Source organism: Salmo salar, chromosome 04, assembly GCF_965601325.2.
Source record: "Salmo salar chromosome 04, fSalSal1, whole genome shotgun sequence".
NCBI lineage: Eukaryota > Metazoa > Chordata > Actinopteri > Salmoniformes > Salmonidae > Salmo > Salmo salar.
This window is the reverse complement of record NC_138294.1, coordinates 18,930,969-18,950,930: the sequence shown is the minus strand read 5'-3', so window position 1 is coordinate 18,950,930 and position 19,962 is coordinate 18,930,969. Positions and strand designations below refer to the sequence as shown.

At 42.5% G+C, this 19,962-nt stretch overlaps 1 protein-coding gene across 1 annotated transcript; it reads left to right on the top strand.

Annotated features, from left to right (window-relative positions):
- Positions 1-393: 393 nt before the first annotated feature.
- On the top strand, positions 394-19,893 carry LOC106602338 (broad substrate specificity ATP-binding cassette transporter ABCG2). Its single transcript, XM_045716527.2, has 16 exons — positions 394-501; positions 2,884-3,131; positions 6,481-6,540; positions 6,654-6,768; positions 6,970-7,122; positions 7,932-8,089; positions 8,549-8,700; positions 8,866-8,964; positions 9,687-9,937; positions 13,035-13,117; positions 14,557-14,646; positions 15,493-15,617; positions 15,946-16,100; positions 17,368-17,457; positions 18,453-18,577; positions 19,125-19,893. The coding sequence occupies exons 2-16, from the start codon at positions 2,902-2,904 to the stop codon at positions 19,270-19,272; spliced, it is 2,034 nt and encodes a 677-aa protein (XP_045572483.1). The 5' UTR covers positions 394-501; positions 2,884-2,901; the 3' UTR covers positions 19,273-19,893.
- Positions 19,894-19,962: the final 69 nt, after the last annotated feature.

The following is a 19,962-nucleotide window of genomic DNA, read 5'->3' as shown; positions in this document are numbered from 1 at the left end:
GTAGTCCTGGGGTTGTGCTCTAGATACGTGTGAGAGCAATTGAAAGAGAAAGGGGTTCTATTGAAAATGTTGCAATAATTAAGAAATGCTTATTTGCCCATGCTTAATTGCCAATGTCCTTGTTGAACCATTCATGCACACGCTTTGCACAATTTAACGGCATGGCTCGGTTTGGGAGGCGCCCATACTGTCATAGGGATGATCTCAATTATATATACCTTCGCGCCCTCTCGCCTCGCCTCCTTCTCAAAACCCATTGGATGAGAAAGCCAGAGGTCCCGCCCCTCTGACCTTCTCCTCCAATGAGTTTTGAGAAGGAGGCCGAGGAGAGATTAGGCGAAGAGTATGTATTGAGATTTTTCCATAGCCGCTTCTCTTATTGAATACCTGTAGTATAAATTCATTGGCCAAAGCGGATCGTTGGTCACACTCGTGGCTTGGTTCGGTCTTTTCGAGTACCAGAACTGAGAGGACTGTAGCAATTTCAAAGTTTACAGGCGGGTATGTATCCGTTTTGCATGATATTTTCAGATGGGATATATTTTATTTTAGGCTAAATTTGCTACATTATTTGAAGGCTAAATGCCATGCATAACAGTGACGTGATCCTCTTCGGTCAATTCTTTAGTAACATCCTGCTTCTACATGCTAGTATTATATAAAAAATAGCGGGCGCCGATTATCTTTTAGTTCCAGACGATGATTCAATTTTGTTCAAGTTTTTGTAAAAGACCCCACTCCACTGCATGCGTGTTTGGTAAAAGAAAACATTGACTTTGACCATTTTTGTACAATTAAATATTGTTGTTTACTTTACGTCTAGGAAATGAAGGCTACATACTTTTTTTTCAGGCAGAAACAACCTAACGTTACTTAGTCATCCATGCATTGCATTCCCAGTTGAACAATTATGGTCACCAATTCAAACCATTCAGAAATCATATTTCCAAGAATGGCTATCTTCAGTCATGGTAAAACATGAATATATAGTTTTAAAGTAGCCTAGGCTATGATATACATTTGTAGCAATTATGCTAAGAGAGGGTGGTAAAAAAAAGTAAGCACAATGTATGTACATGTGGAAAGTGGTCCAACTAACTAAATTTCAACGCTGGTCTGCTCATTGGACGAGTATACTGTTTTCCAGTGTCTATACATTCCTATAGGATTAAATAGATACAATTATTTGGTTTAATTTGTCTTCAACAAGCGTATCCCAGAGCAGAGGTATTTAGAGTGGTATAATGTATTTATAACGGCATTTGAAAGCGATTGGGTGTCTCTCCTCACTCTAGCTGTTCTCTATTGCTTCTCTCTGGAGCGCTTCTCTCACTCAAGCTTCTCTCTCCGTCTCTCGAGCTTCTTTCTCTCTATGTACCAGTCCACCACAAAGGTCGCATGACATTCATTTAGACTGATCCTAATTAAATGTGCTCAGATATGCAGACAATGTGCCCAATGTTTCCACTTCTCCACATCTAAATGTATTGCGTAATGATAAATATGTATCACTCTTCCTAAAAGTCTGAAGTTTGTCTCTACAGTATATCCCTCCCTTACTTGAAGCTCTCAGATTCATACACCAAAGTATGTCCTAAAGGCATCAATAAAACACATTAAAAGTCCTTCTATTTATCCACTCTAAATCTCAAATTAAGTGACACCCTATTTATTCTCCATACAGTAGTGCACTTCTTTTGACCTGAATCACTTTGGTCAGAAGTAACTCAATCATCAAGTTTGCAGATGCCACGACAGTGGTGGGCCTGATTTACCAACAACGACGAGACAACCTACAGGGATGAGGTGAGGGGAGTGGTGCCAGGGAAATAACCCCTCCCTCAAAGTCAACAAAACAAAGGAGCTGATCGTGGACTTCAGGAGACAGCAGAGAGAGCACGCCCCATCCACCCCGACGGGGCAGCAGTGGAGAGGGTGGAAAGCATCAAGTTCCTCGGCGTGCACATCACTGACAACCTGAAATGGTCCATCCACACAGACAGTGTGGTGAAGAAGGTGCAACAGCCCTTAAGACCCAACAGCTTGGACATTAAGAACCTCACAAACTTCTACAGATGCACCATTGAGAGTATCCTGTCAGGCTGTATCACCTCCTGGTACAGCAATTGCACCGTCCGCAACCACAGGGCTTTCTACACTGCCTGCCCTACAAGACATCTACAGCGCCCGGTGTCACAGGAAGGAGAAGAAGATCATAAAGGACCTCAGCCACCCGAGCCACAACCCGTTCACCCGCTACCATCTAGAAAGTGCAGACAGTACAGGTGCATCAAAGCTGGGACCAAGAGACTGAAAAACAGCTTCTATCTCCATGCCATCAGACTATTAAATAGTCACCACTAGCCAGCCTCTGTCCAGTACCCTGCCCTGAACTTAAGTCACTGTTACTGGCCGACTACCACCCGGTACTCAACCCTGCACCTTAGAGACTGCTGCCCTATGTACATAGTCATTGAACACTGGTCACTTTAATAATGTTTACATACTGTTTTACCTACTTCATATGTATATGCTGTATTCTAGTCAAGGCTCATCTTATATAATTACTGCTGTACACACCTTTTCTATTCATATACTGTCCATAATGTTTATACACACTATCATATACATATATATTTATATTCCGGACTCTGACTTGCTCGTCATGATATTTCTTAATACCTTTCTTTTTATTTTGAGAGATTTGTGTGTATTGTTAGATATTACTGCACTGTCTGAGCTAGAAATACAAGCATTTCGCTGCACCTGTGATAACATCTGCAAAGTATGTGCACGCAATCAATAACATTTGATTTGAGTAGTGCACTACACGAGGAAAATAGTGTATCAATTTCAGACCTATCCCTTGACCAATCCCCACAGGTCTCACCCCTGCAGATAATGACCGATCGAGCCAATCACATCAGCGTTGCCATGACTGAAGACGTCACATCCACCAACGGGACGCCCAGGACCAAGGTCATAACCAGCAGCACCATGGTGGAGCTGAACAAGCTGCAGCCCCGGGGCTCCACGGTCAGTTTCCACAGCATCCAGTACAAGGTGAAGCTGAAGACTGGACCGCTCTGCAAGAGGAAGAACACTGCCAGGGAGATACTGGTGGACCTCAAGTGAGTGGAGTTAGTGGATCCTTTGGTCTCATGTACACACAGACACAAGCAGACAAACACACACTTTCAAAGATGCACACACACTCTCATGTATTCTACACACAGGCTTCCACCTTGAAACATGCCCAAACGCACAAGTTTTAGTGATACTAATTGACTAGTGGATGATTAATGGGAGTTTCATCACATGCATGCACATGCACACACACACACACACACACACACACACACACACACACACACACACACACACACACACACACACACACACACACACACACACACACACACACACACACACACACACACACACACACACACAGTCTTGTGTGGCTCAGTTGGTAGAGCATGCAACGCCAAGGCTAAAGGTTTGATTCCCGCTGGGGCCACTCATATGAAAAATGTATGCACACATGACTGTAAGTCCCTTTGGATAAAAGCGTCTGCTAAATGGCATACAATGAGTAAGGTTACATGCACACAATAAGGTGATTATTGTGGATAGTCAGATTAATATAATAGTTTGATGAAAATGTTTACATGCTTTGCAAGAAGAACGATTTCCCTAATAATCATGTTTACATGGGCACATCTGATGTCAGGTTACCTGATGGCACTCTGTTAAATGCAGAAAATCGGCATTTAAAATTAACATTCAACCACAGCGACCATGTTATTTTTTGGAAGCATATTTGATTCTGAGTCTCATACATTCAGTTGTCCCAAACTCACTTCACTCTCGCTAAAGAAGGAGGCTCGCTCGGCTGGTGCTGGCATATGCGCAGATCAAATACACTGCTGGAACGCCCGATTTAAGGCGTTTACATGTCCTAATAATTAAAAAGATTGCTCAGAAAACCAGTTTTTTTTTATCGGCATATGCTTACTTTGATTTTGACCTTACGCCGATTTAAGATAAGCAGAGTAAGGTGTTTACATGGCTATTGCATAATCTGCCTACTGCCATTAATCAGTTTAATATCAAATTATTACTGTGCATGTAAAAATACTCAATAACTAGCTACAATAACACACACACACACACGCCAAAATGCTAGTGGACCTGAAGTTAATATACACTTTGACCACCCAATTACATTTGGGGATTATGAAGTTAATTCGATGTGGATTTATTGGTTGAGCTCGTTTGCTTATGTCTCTCTTGATACAGCCTCAGTGTATTCCTGCCCACCTCCACACCCCTTTACAGTGGTGTAAAGTACTTAAGTAAAAAATACTTTAAAGTACTACTTAAGTAATTTTTGGGGGTATCTTTACTTTACATATTTTTGCCAACTTTTACTTTTACTTCACTACATTCCTATATAAAATAATGTACTTTTTACTCCATACATTTTTCCTGACACGCAAAAGTACTCGTTATATTTTGACAGGAAAATGGTCTCATTCACACACAGAGAACATCCCTGGTCATCCCTACTGCCTCTGATCTGGCGGACTCACTAAACATAGATGCTTTGTTTGTAAATGATGTGTTGGAGTGTGCCTCTGCTGTCCGTCAACAACAAAAAAATGAGAAAATTGTGCCGTCTGGTTTGCTTAATATAAGGAATTTGAAATAATTTATACTTTTGATACTTACGTACATTTTAGCAATTCCATTTACTTTCGATACTTAAGTATATTTAAAATCAAATACTTTTAGACTTTTACTCAAGTAGTATTTTACTGGTCGACTTTTACTTGAGTCATTTTCTACTAAGGTATCTTTACTTTTACTCAAGTATGACAACTGGGTACTTTTTCACCACTGCCCCTTTACTAGTGAATTAAGGGAGTGTCAACAAATTAGGAATGCTTGTGAGTGTCATTGATGGATGTAACTCAATTATAGGAATTAAGTTCGCTGTCTCTCCAATGCTCATGAAGAGGTTTTGTGTGTGTGTGTGTGTGTGTGTGTGTGTGTGTGTGTGTGTGTGTGTGTGTGTGTGTGTGTGTGTGTGTGTGTGTGTGTGTGTGTGTGTGTGTGTGTGTGTGTGTGTGTGTGTGTGTGTGTGTGTGTGTGTGTGTGTCAGAGAGAGCGTGAAAGTGAAGTGAAACCAAAAGAGGGAGAGAGATCATTAACACAAGTTGACAAAACATACAGGCCTCTCCATTTGAGATTAGGGCTAGCATACTCAGACCACAATGAACAATAGTGCAGTGGAAAATTCAAATGTCTTTTTTTTCTGATGGCATTAAATGTACTTGACATTTCCCAGGGAGGAATGTGTAATTTCACACAAGTTTTGGTCCGTTTCCCCTAGTGTTAATTATATGATATTAAGCATGGTTTCTTGCCTGTAATCTCTTTGATGCACTGTGGAGCAGGCTGCCAAGGAACCAAATTAAATGCTGTCACGTGATTCTACACTACAAGCCTTTATAATTCAGCTTTTTAATTCTGTTTTTATATGACAGATGCTTTTTAATACCAATTGTGCAAATGTTCTTTGTGGAATCACAAGATGTGATTCTGTATTCTTGTTTTGGACCATTATACATTGGTATTGATCATTTCTTTCTCAGATTGTTGGAGGTCTTTGTGTTCAGCGTATTCTTTGTGCTGTTTGAATCGGTTAATTGGAGAACCAAACCTCCTCCTTTTCACTCTGTCACACTTGTGATTCTTCCGTGTGTATGACTATGCTATAGAGACAATGTTCACACATTAAAAACACAAGCCCTTGACACTTGATCAACTTGCTGGACTGGCGTGATAACTTTTGCCCGCCGTATGTAATGATTTGATAAGACATTTGCGTAACATTGTGAGTATAGAAAGTAGATGACAAAAATGCTTTGCCCATGACATGAATGGGTGCCATAAACCTGTCGTAAGTATGTCATAAGGTGCTATAAATCTAGCATTTTGTTTGATGATAAAAGTTCTGTCCTATAATTCTTGGTCCTTAATCAGCTTTTCACAATTCTGAAAGTGGTTTACGGAGAAAAACACTTCAATGTTCCTCTGAGATGAAATCAACATATTTCCTTTTCATAGCCACAATTCCAAGAGTGCAGACCTTTTTATTGGTATTGATTCAATGTTAGGTTCATCTAGCTTTGATTTGCTTAACTTAGTCCAACAGTTTGAAGTGCTTATGAATGACTCAGTTGTGTGTACACATATCCAAATCCATTTACTGATTTGCAACTCTGAACTGTAGGCCTATACTCTTATTGATTTTTGTAAGTCTTTCATAATTTAGAATACAGTGCTCCACTTCTCATTGGTATAAAACATGATGTAACACAATGTGTGTTGATTACATGTTTATTATGGTAAATATGTGGAATGTTTCAGTGCATCTTAAAATATCTTATGCGTTTTGTCGTTGTCTTGCAGTGGCATCATGAGACCGGGTCTAAATGCCATTCTAGGACCCACTGGAAGTGGAAAGTCCTCGTGAGTATTTTGTTGATGACAACGGTTTATCTTTAACGGCATTACATTGCTTGTTACAAAAAAAAAGGTCCCACAGGTTGCCATAGTGATTATTGATCTAACGTTATGGTTAGGTTCCTGGACGTTCTAGCAGCCAGGAAGGACCCCTCTGGTCTCTCAGGGGAGGTGCTGATCGACGGGGTGCCACAACCACCCAACTTCAAGTGCCTCTCCGGCTATGTTGTCCAGGTAAGTCTATTGGCTACCTGTTGTAAATATTGTCGGAGACCATGGCGCAGTTAGAAGAGCATATTCAAAGGAGACATGTACAACAAAACTCTAGGGTCCAACAGCAGGAAAAGAACCATGTAGCTACAGTACTTTTTCAAAGCTCCTGACCATATTACCCCAGTCAGTGACTTCTGACCTTTGTCTCTGTGACCTCACCAGGACGATGTGGTGATGGGGACTCTGACGGTGAGGGAGAACCTGCGATTCTCTGCAGCGCTGCGTCTGCCCCGCTCCGTGCCCCAGAAAGAGAAGGAGGGCAGGGTCAACGACCTCATCACCGAGCTAGGCCTCACCAAGGTGGCCGACGCTAAGGTACGTTGTAACATAGACAGAATGGAAATGTTGAGACGACTGTTCAGGACTGAATTCATGATAGTTTTATGAGCCTTCCATAGAATTAGGAATTTGAATTTGAGTAGGACTAAATGCAGTTTAATAGGATCTCTATGATCAAACCGTCCACAGTATTTTCCCTCCACTATATACAGTGAGTATACCAAACACCTTCCTAATATTGAGTTGCACCCCCCCACACACAGGGATGCTGGCCCATGTTGACTCCAATGCTTCCCACAGTTGTGTCAAGTTGGCTGGATGTCTTTTGGGTGGTGGACCATTCTTGATACACACGGGAAACTGTTGAGCATGAAAAACCCAGCAGCGTTGCAGTTCTTGACAAACTCAAACTGGTGCGCCTGGCACCTACCACCACACCCCATTCAAAGGCATCTTTTGTCTTGCCCGTTCACCCTCTGAATGGCACATATACACAATCCATCTCTCAATTGTCTCTAGTCCTAGAAATCCTTAATTAACCTGTATCCTCCCCATAATCTACACTGATTGAAGTGGATTTAACAAGTGACATCAATAAGGGATCATAGCTTTCACCTGTATTCACCTGGTCAGTTTATGTCATGGAAAGAGCAGGTGTTCTTAATGTTTTGTATACACATTGTAGATGTGCAGTAAAATTGCTTCCTTCTCACCAATGTCTTCCAATGTCATTTTGAAGGTTTCAGGCCATATGAGGGCTATCATGTCATATAAGGCTGTGGTTCCATACAGCATATGATAGATGTCCAAGGGCTATCATGTGATGTGATTGTGTTCCTCCCCAGGTTGGTACCCAGATGATCCGGGGGATCTCTGGAGGGGAGAGGAAGAGGACCAACATCGGCATGGAGCTCATCATCGACCCCTCTGTTCTCTTCTTGGATGAACCCACCACGGGCCTGGACGCTAGCACCGCTAACTCTGTCCTGCTGCTGCTCAAAAGGTATCTGTAGCTCTAAACTGTTACTGTAACGGGCCTGGACGCTAGCACCGCTAACTCTGTTCTGCTGCTGCTCAAAAGGTATCTGTAGCTCTAAACTGTTACTGTAACGGGCCTGGACGCTAGCACCGCTAACTCTGTTCTGCTGCTGCTCAAAAGGTATCTGTAGCTCTAAACTGTTACTGTAATGGCCCTGGACGCTAGCACCGCTAACTCTGTGCTGCTGCTGCTCAAAAGGTATAGGACTACTATTCCAAGAAGGAAAGAGATTTAATTTAATTTCGATTGATTCATGGGGTGGGGTTAATAGTAGTATCCTACATTTCATATTTGATGCTTTTCTTATTCCCTTCCCGGTTTAATTTGCACCACATTTGTCCTCTAAATGTCCTACCTTTCTTATTGGCTGCCCTGTTAAATGTAGACCTCCAGACCTTTTTTCATTGTCTTATCTCCTTTTAGAATGGCCAATCAGGGACGCACCATCATCATGTCCATCCACCAACCGCGTTACTCCATCTACCGGCTGTTCGACTCCCTGACCCTGCTAGTTAGCGGCAAACAGGTGTACCATGGGCCGGCCCAGAATGCACTGGACTATTTCGCCGACATAGGTAACCTTCAATATCAATACTACACACAAAATATAAGGAGCTACCGTTGTTGTGTTGTTTAAGAGATAAAGGAAGTTAGATTGATGTAAAAGTCCTGAACGGGACAAAGCAGAATAGAGATTGATATAGGGGAGACTAATGTTCACATGTGTTGTTGTATCCTAGGTTACGCCTGCGAGGCCCACAACAACCCAGCCGACTTCTTCCTAGACGTCATCAACGGAGATTCTACTGCCACTGCTATGAACAAGATTCAGGGAGAAGGTCATTTTCACACACACACACACACACACACACACACACACACACACACACACACACACACACACACACACACACACACACACACACACACACACACACACACACACACACACACACACACACACACACACACACACACACACACACACACACACACTAACAAACAGTGTGCAGTATATGAGTCCAAGTCTCGCAAGCACCTGAAAGGTGCCTTAGAGCCCTGGCAGCATAGTAAAAGAACAAGGGACCCAGCACTCTAACACAAACATCTGCCCCTGGGTCAGTGAGATTAGGGGTGCAGGAGGCTTGGCGTTGCCCAGACAGGGACAGGGGTTGGAGGGAGCGGGCGGCTGATGCCGCAGCTAGGGCCTGAGGCTGGAGGCCAGGCAGTTGGATAACCCCCGTTAATCCTATCAGCTCAATGTGAAAAACCCTCTGATCTGTACTGGTACAGTAGGATTTGTTGGCCTTTGAGAGGCTACGGCTAATGCTAATAGCGACAGGCATACACTATTGGTGTGGATTGTGGAAGGAACCGTTTTGGTACAATGGGAGTAGTCAGCCGGATCTCAGACTGGACTTCAATGAATTTGTATCTGGGTCTTTTGCACTTAGGATAAGGGTATGGATTGAAAAATGGGTTGTTGTCATGGGTGAATTAAGGGGGGATGGTCTCCAACCTTTAACAGTGTGTATTGACTCTTGGTTCTCTCCCATCCTAGACATTGACTTTGAGGAGCTGAGTGGCTCCAGGCAGACCATCGAGGAGCGTCTAGTGGAGGAGTACAGGAACTGCTCCTACTTCAGAGACACCCAGGTCGAGCTGGAGAGGATCACCCAGGGAAAGCAGTACACCACCAAGCCCACGTCCCGTACCATCACCTACAACAGCTCCTTCTTCACCCAGCTCCACTGGGTCCTAGGCAGAACCTTACGGAACCTGGCGCTGAACCCGCAGACCTCCGTCGCACAGGTTAGAACACACACCGATACAGACGCACACACACACACACACACACACACCGATACAGACGCACACACACACACACACACCGATACAGACGCGCACACACACACACACCGATACAGACGCACACACACACCAATAGTCACCGGATTTCTATTTGTGGGTTTCAAGTTTAAGAGGTGCTGTACCAATGTCCCCTAAACTCATTTCAAACACACCCCAGTGGGGAGAGGATTCTCAGAATAAAAGGGTAATGGATTTAGCTACGCTCCTATCACCAATAACCTTATGACCGGACTTACCCTCCGAGCAAGTGACTTGAGAATAGTATGATTTTTAATTGCAGCCCACGTACTTAACTCTCCACTTCACAACAAGCTCTTTTGCGCTTAAAGGGTGACGGAGTTGGCGGGAGGAGGGAGTTCTGACGACTTAGTGCCCTCATTAGTCATCCAAGGCAACAACAGGCCATCAGAAGTATATCACTTCAAGAATTATTAACAGCTAATTGGCCTCATAGTAAATTGACAATAATCCCAGGCTGGGTCTGGATCTTAAAGGATAGAGGGCTAGAGACCTAGCTAATCAGCTTTGCTGACTGTTGTGACCCTGCTGTTGCCTCTCCGGGCCTAGAACTGAAGTGATATCATATCTGGCCACAGCAGCCCCCCCCCCCAGTGGCCAGGGCCCAGACCTTTGTCACATGATCACACCATGACCTGCGCTGGGCTTCCACATGAGGGGCTTGGGGAATGAGGTGAAAAAGGCTCAACCTTATTAGCTTATCCTCTCACCCTGGGAACCGCGCTGGGGCCGGTTAGGCCTGTCATAAGATGTAAATCGTCAGGATTAAAACAAATGTCGCTCCGGAGATTTCACCTTTTCTCTCTTTGTTTTCTCTCTTTCTTACCCAACATGGACTACCGGTCTGTGGATGAGAATGGATGAGGGAGAGTGTGGAGAGCGCTGATTCGGTGTAGTTTGTGTGGGAATATACCTAGTTTTAAGAATGTCCACATTCTTAATGGACTAATCAGGTTCTATCAGGGTTCTTAATGGACTAATCAGGTTCTATCAGGGTTCTTAATGGACTAATCAGGTTCTATCAGGGTTCTTAATGGACTAATCGGTTCTATCAGGGTTCTTAATGGACTAATCAGGTTCTATCAGGGTTCTTAATGGACTAATCAGGTTCTATCAGGGTTCTTAATGGACTAATCGGTTCTATCAGGGTTCTTAATAGACTAATCAGGTTCTATCAGGATTCTTAATGGACTAATCAGGTTCTATCAGGGTTCTTCATAGACTAATCAGGTTCTATCAGGGTTCTTAATGGACTAATCGGTTCTATCAGGGTTCTTAATAGACTAATCAGGTTCTATCAGGATTCTTAATGGACTAATCAGGTTCTATCAGGGTTAGACCCTTTGCCTCTGCAAGGCCAGGAGAAGTAGTGATACATAGTAGTGAAAAAAGTATTTGATCCCCTGTTGATTTTGTACGTTGCCCACTGACAAAGAAAGGATCAGTCTATAATTTTAATGGCAGGTTTATTTGAACAGTGTGAGACAGAATAACAACAAAAAAATCCAGAAAAACGCATGTCAAAAATGTTATAAAATGATTTGCATTTTAATGAGGGAAATAAGTATTTGACCCCTCTGCAAAACATGACTTAGAACTTCTTTGCAAAACCCTTGTTGGCAATCACAGAGGTCAGACATTTCTTGTAGTTGGCCACCAGGTTTGCACATATCTCAGGAGGGATTTTGTCCCACTCCTCTTTGCAGATCTTCTCCAAGTCATGAAGGTTTCGAGGCTGACGTTTGGCAACTCGAACCTTCAGCTCCCTCCACAGATTTTCTATGGGATTAAGGTCTGGAGACTGGCTAGGCCACTCCAGGACCTTAATGTGCTTCTTCTTGAGCCACTCCTTTGTTGCCTTGGCCGTGTGTTTTGGGTCATTGTCATGCTGGAATACCCATCCATGACCCATTTTCAATGCCCTGGCTGAGGGAAGGAGGTTCTCACCCAAGATTTGACGGTACATGGCCCCGTCCATCGTCCCTTTGATGCGGAGAAGCTGTCCTGTCCCCTTAGCAGAAAAACACCCCCAAAGCATAATGTTTCCACCTCCATGTTTGACGGTGGGGATGGTGTTCTTGGGGTCATAGGCAGCATTCCTCCTCCTCCAAACACGGCGAGTTGAGTTGATGCCAAAGAGCTCCATTTTGGTCTCATCTGACCAAAACACTTTCACCCAGTTGTCCTCTGAGTCATTCAGACGTTCATTGGCAAAGCAAACAAAAATGTGCTTTCTTGAGCAGGGGGACCTTGCGGGCGCTGCAGGATTTCAGTCCTTCACGGCGTAGTGTGTTACCAATTGTTTTCTTGGTGACTATGGTCCCAGCTGCCTTGAGATCATTGACAAGATCCTACCGTGTAGTTCTGGGCTGATTCCTCACTGTTCTCATGATCATTGCAACTCCACGAGGTGAGATCTTGCAAGGATTTTAATGGTAGGTTTATAAGAGTGTGCTCCTAATCTCAGCTCGTTACCTGTATAAAAGACACCTGGGAGCCAGAAATCTTTCTGATTGAGAGGGGGTCAAATACTTATTTCCCTCATTAAAATGCAAATAATGTTATAACATTTTTTACATGCGTTTTTCTGGATTTTTTTGTTGTTATTCTGTCTCTCACTGTTCAAATAAACCTACCATTAAAATTATAGACTGATCATTTCTTTGTCAGTGGGCAAACGTACAAAATCAGCAGGGGATCAAATACTTTTTTCCCTCACTGTAACTGTATTTTAAGAAAGTCAGCTTATTTTCTTCTCTGAGAGAGAGCTAAACCCTTTTTTCTATAGACCTAAAGAGATGTGTTTACATTAAAACGTGCCTGGGCCTTTGATCAAAATGGGCTCCCTCATGTGACTGAAGTCTCAGTTGTGTAAGGCAAATTGTCAGACATATAAGATTGTTTACTCCCCAATGCCACGGCGCATTGCGGGTCATGATGTAAAATATGACGTTATGATTGTCTGATTTGCTGACCTTTGACCTAGCTACTAAATTTACGATGTTTCTCTTTTGGGCAGCTGGGAGTCACCATTTTTCTGGCTCTTATTGTGGGTGCCATTTTCTTCGGGGTGAAGGACGACCAGAGTGGAATACAGAACAGGTGGGGGAACCATTTTTATCACAAAACCTTAAATCCATCTCAGAATGGGCTGTAAGGTGATCTGATTTCGATTCATCTGTAGACTGAAACTGATGGGAACCCATGGGGCAGAACAACGGCAATGTCTGTCTGTAAAGGTTAGGTTAGTAAATGACTCTGCTTTGGGAGAGAGATGATATAACGGGATAATGCAGACATTTACACTACCATTCAAAAGTTTGGGGTCACTTAGAAATGTCCTTGTTTTTTGAAAGAAAAGCACATTTTTTGTCCATTAAAATAACATCAAATTGATCAGAAATACGGTGTAGACATTGTTAATGTTGTAAATGAGTATTGTAGCTGGTAACGGCTGATTTGTAATGGAATATCTACATTGGCGTACAGAGGCCCATTATCAGCAACCATCACTCCTGTGTTCCAATGGCACGTTGTGTTAGCTAATCCAAGTTTATCATTTTAAAAGGCTAATTGATCATTAGAAAACCCTTTTGCAATTATGTTAGCACAGCTGAAAACTGTTGTTCTGATTAAAGAAGCAATAAATAGTATATTTTTTGCATCAGCATTTGTGGGTTCAATTACAGGCTCAAAATGGCCAGAAACAAAGAACTTTCTTCTGAAACTCGTCAGTCTATTCTTGTTCTGAGAAATGAAGGCTATTTCATTTGATAAATTGCCAAGAAACTGAAGATCTCGTACAATACTGTGTACTACTCCCTTCACAGAACAGCGCAAACTGGCTCTAACAAGAATAGAAAAAGGAGTGGGAGGCCCCGGTGCACAACTTAGCAAGAAGACAAGTACATTAGAGAGTCTTTAACTAGTGTATTAATCTGCTTACAATAATCAGGATTTTGCTCATTATTTTATTGGTACAATCACACCTGGGTTCAAATACATGTGTATTTGAGTTATGTAGTATTTAGAAATGTATTTTTCTGTGTATTTGAGTATTTTCAAATACATAGCCCAAACAATTACTTTTAATTGAGTATTTGAATGGTTATTTGTAAAAACAAAAACAAATAGTTTGCCAAATTGTATTTCAAATACTCAAATACACTCCCATTTATTTAACCCAGGTATTTGAAAATAGTTTTTGAAAATACTGACAAATACTTTCCAAGTGTATTTGCAAATACATTAAAATATGAAACTACCTGTCTTTTCAAATAAACTGTATCTGAATACTCACTTTGAATGTATGTGAAAGTAATTGAGATATTTAAAATAGTATTTGAACCCAGGTCTGCGTCAAATTAGACCTACACTATGACTCCACTCCCTTGGTCCCTTTAGTCTGAAGGCCGATGGAGTACACACACAGCAAAACATGTAGCATTCATTTCAATAGGGGTTTACTCCCTTTCATTCCATGCATGACTGGGCAGAACATAAGGATTTCATGTCATAACTTGATGTTTCCCCTCTTGTAGGATTGGTGCTCTTTTCTTCATCACCACCAACCAATGTTTCAGCACGCTGTCCGCTGCCGAACTCTTCATCACAGAGAGGAAGCTGTTTGTGTACGTACTGTAGTAGACCAGTGGCACCACTATAACCTGGTCTCTTTGAAATATAGAATATGGGGGTGTGAGCATGCGGGTCTGGCCAGATGAGATGTAGTCATTGTGTGTGTCTGTAAGTTGTTGTTCGTATGTATAAGGTTGGATCTGGTGTCATAAGCATCGTAAGGGACAGACCAAGGCGCAGCGGGTATAGTGCCCATCTTCCTTCTTTATTTAGAGAGAACACTCAAACAAAATAAACAGATGACGAAACAGTTCCGTAAGGCACACAGGCTATACAGAAAATAACCACCCACAAAAACACAGGAAAAACAGGCTGCCTAAGTATGGCTTCCAATCAGAGACAACGAAAGACACCTGCCTCTGATTGGAAGCCATACCTGGCCACACATAGAAAAAGAAACATAGAAATAGAAAACTAGAACCAAAATCCCCTAGACCCAAAAAAACCCAAAACACACATAACAAACCCCCTGCCACGCCCTGGCCATACTACAATTACAAATGACCCCTTTACTGGTCAGGACGTGACATCTGGAGTGGAGGAAAAATGAAGAAAATATATATTATAAAACAACAAATCTCAATCTCTCTATTATATATATATATACACTGTCTCTGCCTAAATACTTATCAGTGTGAAATGGACCAACAAGCATTCGTTTACAGCTACATTAGGTTCACTGTTTGAACTTTGTACTTCTAATTATTCTGTAAATGAGCATTTTCAGTATGAAATACCCTGGCAAGCATTAGTTCCAAATGGCCCTAGCCAAGGAAGTTAGAAAATAAACCACTCAGTATGAGTTCATGTAGACTTCTTGTCTTTGTTGTCCCCAACAGCCATGAGTACATCAGCGGGTATTACAGAGTCTCAGTCTACTTCCTGTCCAAGATCCTGTCTGACATCATCACCCTGCGCACCATCCCCGCCATCATCTTCAGCTGCGTGGCCTACTTCATGATAGGTGGGTTGGATGCACAACATGGGAATGAGACATTTGCATTTATGAAGATTAAATTTGAATTGTCAAGATGGAAGGAAAGTAGAGAGGGACATAGAGTAGATGTTGAGGTAGCTAGCACACAAGCATTTCCCTGCAACCTTTATACCTGCTGTATAAACTGTGTACGTGACAAATACAATTAGATTTGAGACGGTAATGGCACAGACAGTAAAAGGTCAAGAAAGGTCAAAACTGCTCTCAAACCCTCTTTGCAGAGGGGCATGTACCCTACCACTCAATACCAGTCTCTGAAATGATCTTAACATTCAAGTGTGTGTCTCTCCTGCAGGTTTCAAAACCACTCCGGCAGCCTTCTTCATCTTCATGTTCACCGTGACCCTGGTGGCCTACACAGCCACCGCCATGACCATGGCCATCTCTGCCGACCAGAGTGTGGTGGCAATGGCCAACATCTTCATGACCATCAGCTTCGTCTTCATGATGGTGAGTGTAGGGACGAGGGTGCAATGCGGTGACCACATGCGCGCGGTGGGGTACTCAGGGACGCGCAGGGTGCACCTGAGTTGTATTGCAATGCCAGTTATGGTTCAAGTTCAGCGCTGTCCCACTAGTATTATTTGCTAGTTATGTATAGACATAAATATAAGCTAGCGTTGCATTCCAAGGTTACACATGGATATTACAGTGGGGAATGGCCGTCATCTTTTCTAGCCTCGGATTAAAGTGATGTAGGATCTGTGGTGTAATTGTCTGTCTTTCTGTTTGATCTTTAGATAGGATCTGTGGTGTTATTGTCTGTCGTTCTGTTTGATCTTTAGATAGGATCTGTGGTGTTATTGTCTGTCTTTCTGTTTGATCTTTAGATAGGATCTGTGGTGTTATTGTCTGTCGTTCTGTTTGATCTTTAGATAGGATCTGTGGTGTTATTGTCTGTCTTTCTGTTTGATCTTTAGATAGGATCTGTGGTGTTATTGTCTGTCGTTCTGTTTGATCTTTAGATAGGATCTGTGGTGTTATTGTCTGTCTTTCTGTTTGATCTTTAGATAGGATCTGTGGTGTTATTGTCTGTCTTTCTGTTTGATCTTTAGATAGGATCTGTGGTGTTATTGTCTGTCGTTCTGTTTGATCTTTAGATAGGATCTGTGGTGTTATTGTCTGTCTTTCTGTTTGATCTTTAGATAGGTTCTGTGGTGTTAAGACTAAAATCAGATTAAGATCACTTTATTGGTCAATTGCACACAAGGTCCAACCGAAATTTGACTTTTAACCTCACCCCTCTGAAAGACCCATATGCATACACGCCAGGTTTTGTAGATATGCGGGGGGCTGCCACACTGGGCGCCCGGGGAGCTGTTGTTGTGGGGGTTTAAGTGCCTTGCTCAAGGGCAAAACGGCAGGAAACAGCATCTAGGATTTTATACAGCAACCCTCCGGTTGCCAGCTCTCTTCCTGACAGATTACTTCATGTCAGACCCGGGATCCGAACTGGCAACCCTCTGGTTGCGGGTTTGCCTCTTTAACGCTCCGGTTGCTGGCTCGCCTCTCTAACCGCTAGGCTACCTGCCGATCAACTCTCTCTCTGTGGCTGTGTTGGATCCTTGGGGCGATAACATTATTGTATCTTGTTCTGCTTGTTGGGCTCCTTCCATCTTACCAGGTCTGTCTTGTAAAATGGCAATTTCCTGGTCAAATTGCAATTTAGGGGGGGGGATCCTCATTGGTGAATTAATATTTATTGATGTGTTGTCAGATCTTCTCAGGTCTGCTGGTGAACCTGCCCAGTATCATGAACTGGCTGGCCTGGTTGAAGTACCTCAGTATCCCTCGCTACGGTCTAACAGTAAGTACCTCAGTATCCCTCGCTACGGTCTAACAGTAAGTACCTCAGTATCCCTCGCTACGGTCTAACAGTAAGTACCTCAGTATCCCTCGCTACGGTCTAACAGTAAGTACCTCAGTATCCCTCGCTACGGTCTAACAGTAAGTACCTCAGTATCCCTCGCTACGGTCTAACAGTAAGTACCTCAGTATCCCTCGCTACGGTCTAACAGTAAGTACTTCAGTATCCCTCGCTACGGTCTAACAGTAAGTACCTCAGTATCCCTCGCTACGGTCTAACAGAAAGTACCTCAGTATCCCTCGCTACGGTCTAACAGTAAGTACCTCAGTATCCCTCGCTACGGTCTAACAGTAAGTACCTCAGTATCCCTCGCTACGGTCTAACAGTAAGTACCTCAGTATCCCTCGCTACGGTCTAACAGTAAGTACCTCAGTATCCCTCGCTACGGTCTAACAGTAAGTACCTCAGTATCCCTCGCTACGGTCTAACAGTAAGTACCTCAGTATCCCTCGCTACGGTCTAACAGTAAGTACCTCAGTATCCCTCGCTACGGTCTAACAGTAAGTACCTCAGTATCCCTCGCTACGGTCTAACAGTAAGTACCTCAGTATCCCTCGCTACGGTCTAACAGTAAGTACCTCAGTATCCCTCGCTACGGTCTAACAGTAAGTACCTCAGTATCCCTCGCTACGGTCTAACAGTAAATACCTCAGTATCCCTCGCTACGGTCTAACAGTAAGTACCTCAGTATCCCTCGCTACGGTCTAACAGTAAGTACCTCAGTATCCCTCGCTACGGTCTAACAGTAAGTACCTCAGTCAGCCACCACCTCTTAATTGATCTAGTGAAATGTTGCCATACTGTATTAATTAGAATCATTTATTCAACTTTCATAGCGCAATTCATTACATATAGAATTGTTGTAAATATTAATATATACAGTATGATATTATATACTATAACAAAACTGTATTGTAACGTTTCTTAATGACTAGGCCCTGGAGATCAACGAGTTTGTGGGGCTGAAGTTCTGTGAGGACCCTGCCATTCACACCACCATGTCTCCTGGCTCTGGCATGATGACCAACTGTAGTATGAACACTACTCACGCTCTCGGGATGTGAGTAACGTAACACACACACACACTGTGGAAGTTATCTTTATATTTTTTGCTTAGAAATAGTGATAGATGTTGGCTGACTTAAATACGGTTTATAGGGTATATAACTAGTATTACCAGTAGGCTACATACATGCTGTCATTAAGTGTAGTGCCTATGGTCACTGGAGTACCTCTAGCACCATCTACTGAGGAAGTCATTGTAGATGGAGCAGCGGTTGTGTGTTAGCTAGATCCCCTACCGTAGAGAGAGAATGGCTTATTTCAATAAGGCATCGTTACTGGGTGTCAATAGCAGCGAAGGCTGAATTATTTGATACAATTAAAAAATATACATTAGAGAATAAACAATAATTATCCTACGACACAATAAAATTTGACCCACAGAGTCCTTTTCAGCTGAAAACTCAAATTAGTTCAGGTTCAGGTTTCAGTCCGTTTCAAAACACTTTCTTCCTATTTAACGTGACCCAGCCTTGCCTGCCCACGGGATCCCATAGATACACAGTGGTGAACGTTTGTTTGGTCCTCTCTCCATCTCATTCCAGGTGCACAGGGGAACAATACCTGGACTACCTAGGAATAGAATACACTACATGGGGCCTATGGGAAAACCACGTTGCCTTGGCGATAATGACACTAATTTTCCTGGTCATCGCCTATCTGAAGCTGCGGTTTATTAAGAAGTTCACATAAGAAGTGTCTTACTTTGCCTTACAATTCACTCCTCTGTGGTTATATCAATGACAAACTGCCAGTAGTTTCTCTCTCCATACATATGTTATAACATGAAGCAGTGTGCCTATGGTTTGCACTGAGACAGGTTAAATGGGTAGTTCAGCCAAATTACATATTCACATATTCATTTCCTGGACAAGTGGAGACTGCAATCCACGCTTTGGCTTTGCTGAACTAGCTACACTAGCACTGTAAATGAGAAATTTGTCTGAACTGTCACTTTAACGTTCAATATCTATGCATTAATGTACATTTTCACCACATGAATATTAATGTGGAATCTCTGCCCTCCAGTAGCCATTGTTCTCATGTTGACTGCTGTGTATTTAGTAGCATTTGTTCCAGTCTAGTACGAGACTATGCCTTGGAATTTAGTTCATCGTTTCTATTTATAGAGGAACTGAACTCATTTATTTGAAAAATGATGTTGAATTATGTTTATATGTAAAAAATGATGAATGACTTTTATTAGTGCTTTTTTTGTGTGTAATCATTTAAGTGTTTGTTTCTATTGTGTTTATTACCTTTTTATCTATACTAGTTTTTGGAAACAATGCTTTTATAAACATTTTCATGTAACCTTGCGTCTGGTAATTATGTACCTACCAACAATGTATAGCCAAAATCAATGATACCAACAGTTGACAA

Coding starts and splice junctions, on each gene's coding strand:
- LOC106602338 (XM_045716527.2), top strand. CDS start 2,902: ATGACCGATCGAGCCAATCACATCAGCGTTGCCATGACTGAAGACGTC. Junction 6,769..6,969: donor TCTCCGGCTATGTTGTCCAG/GTAAGTCTATTG, acceptor TGACCTCACCAG/GACGATGTGGTGATGGGGAC. Junction 15,618..15,945: donor CGTGGCCTACTTCATGATAG/GTGGGTTGGATG, acceptor TCTCTCCTGCAG/GTTTCAAAACCACTCCGGCA.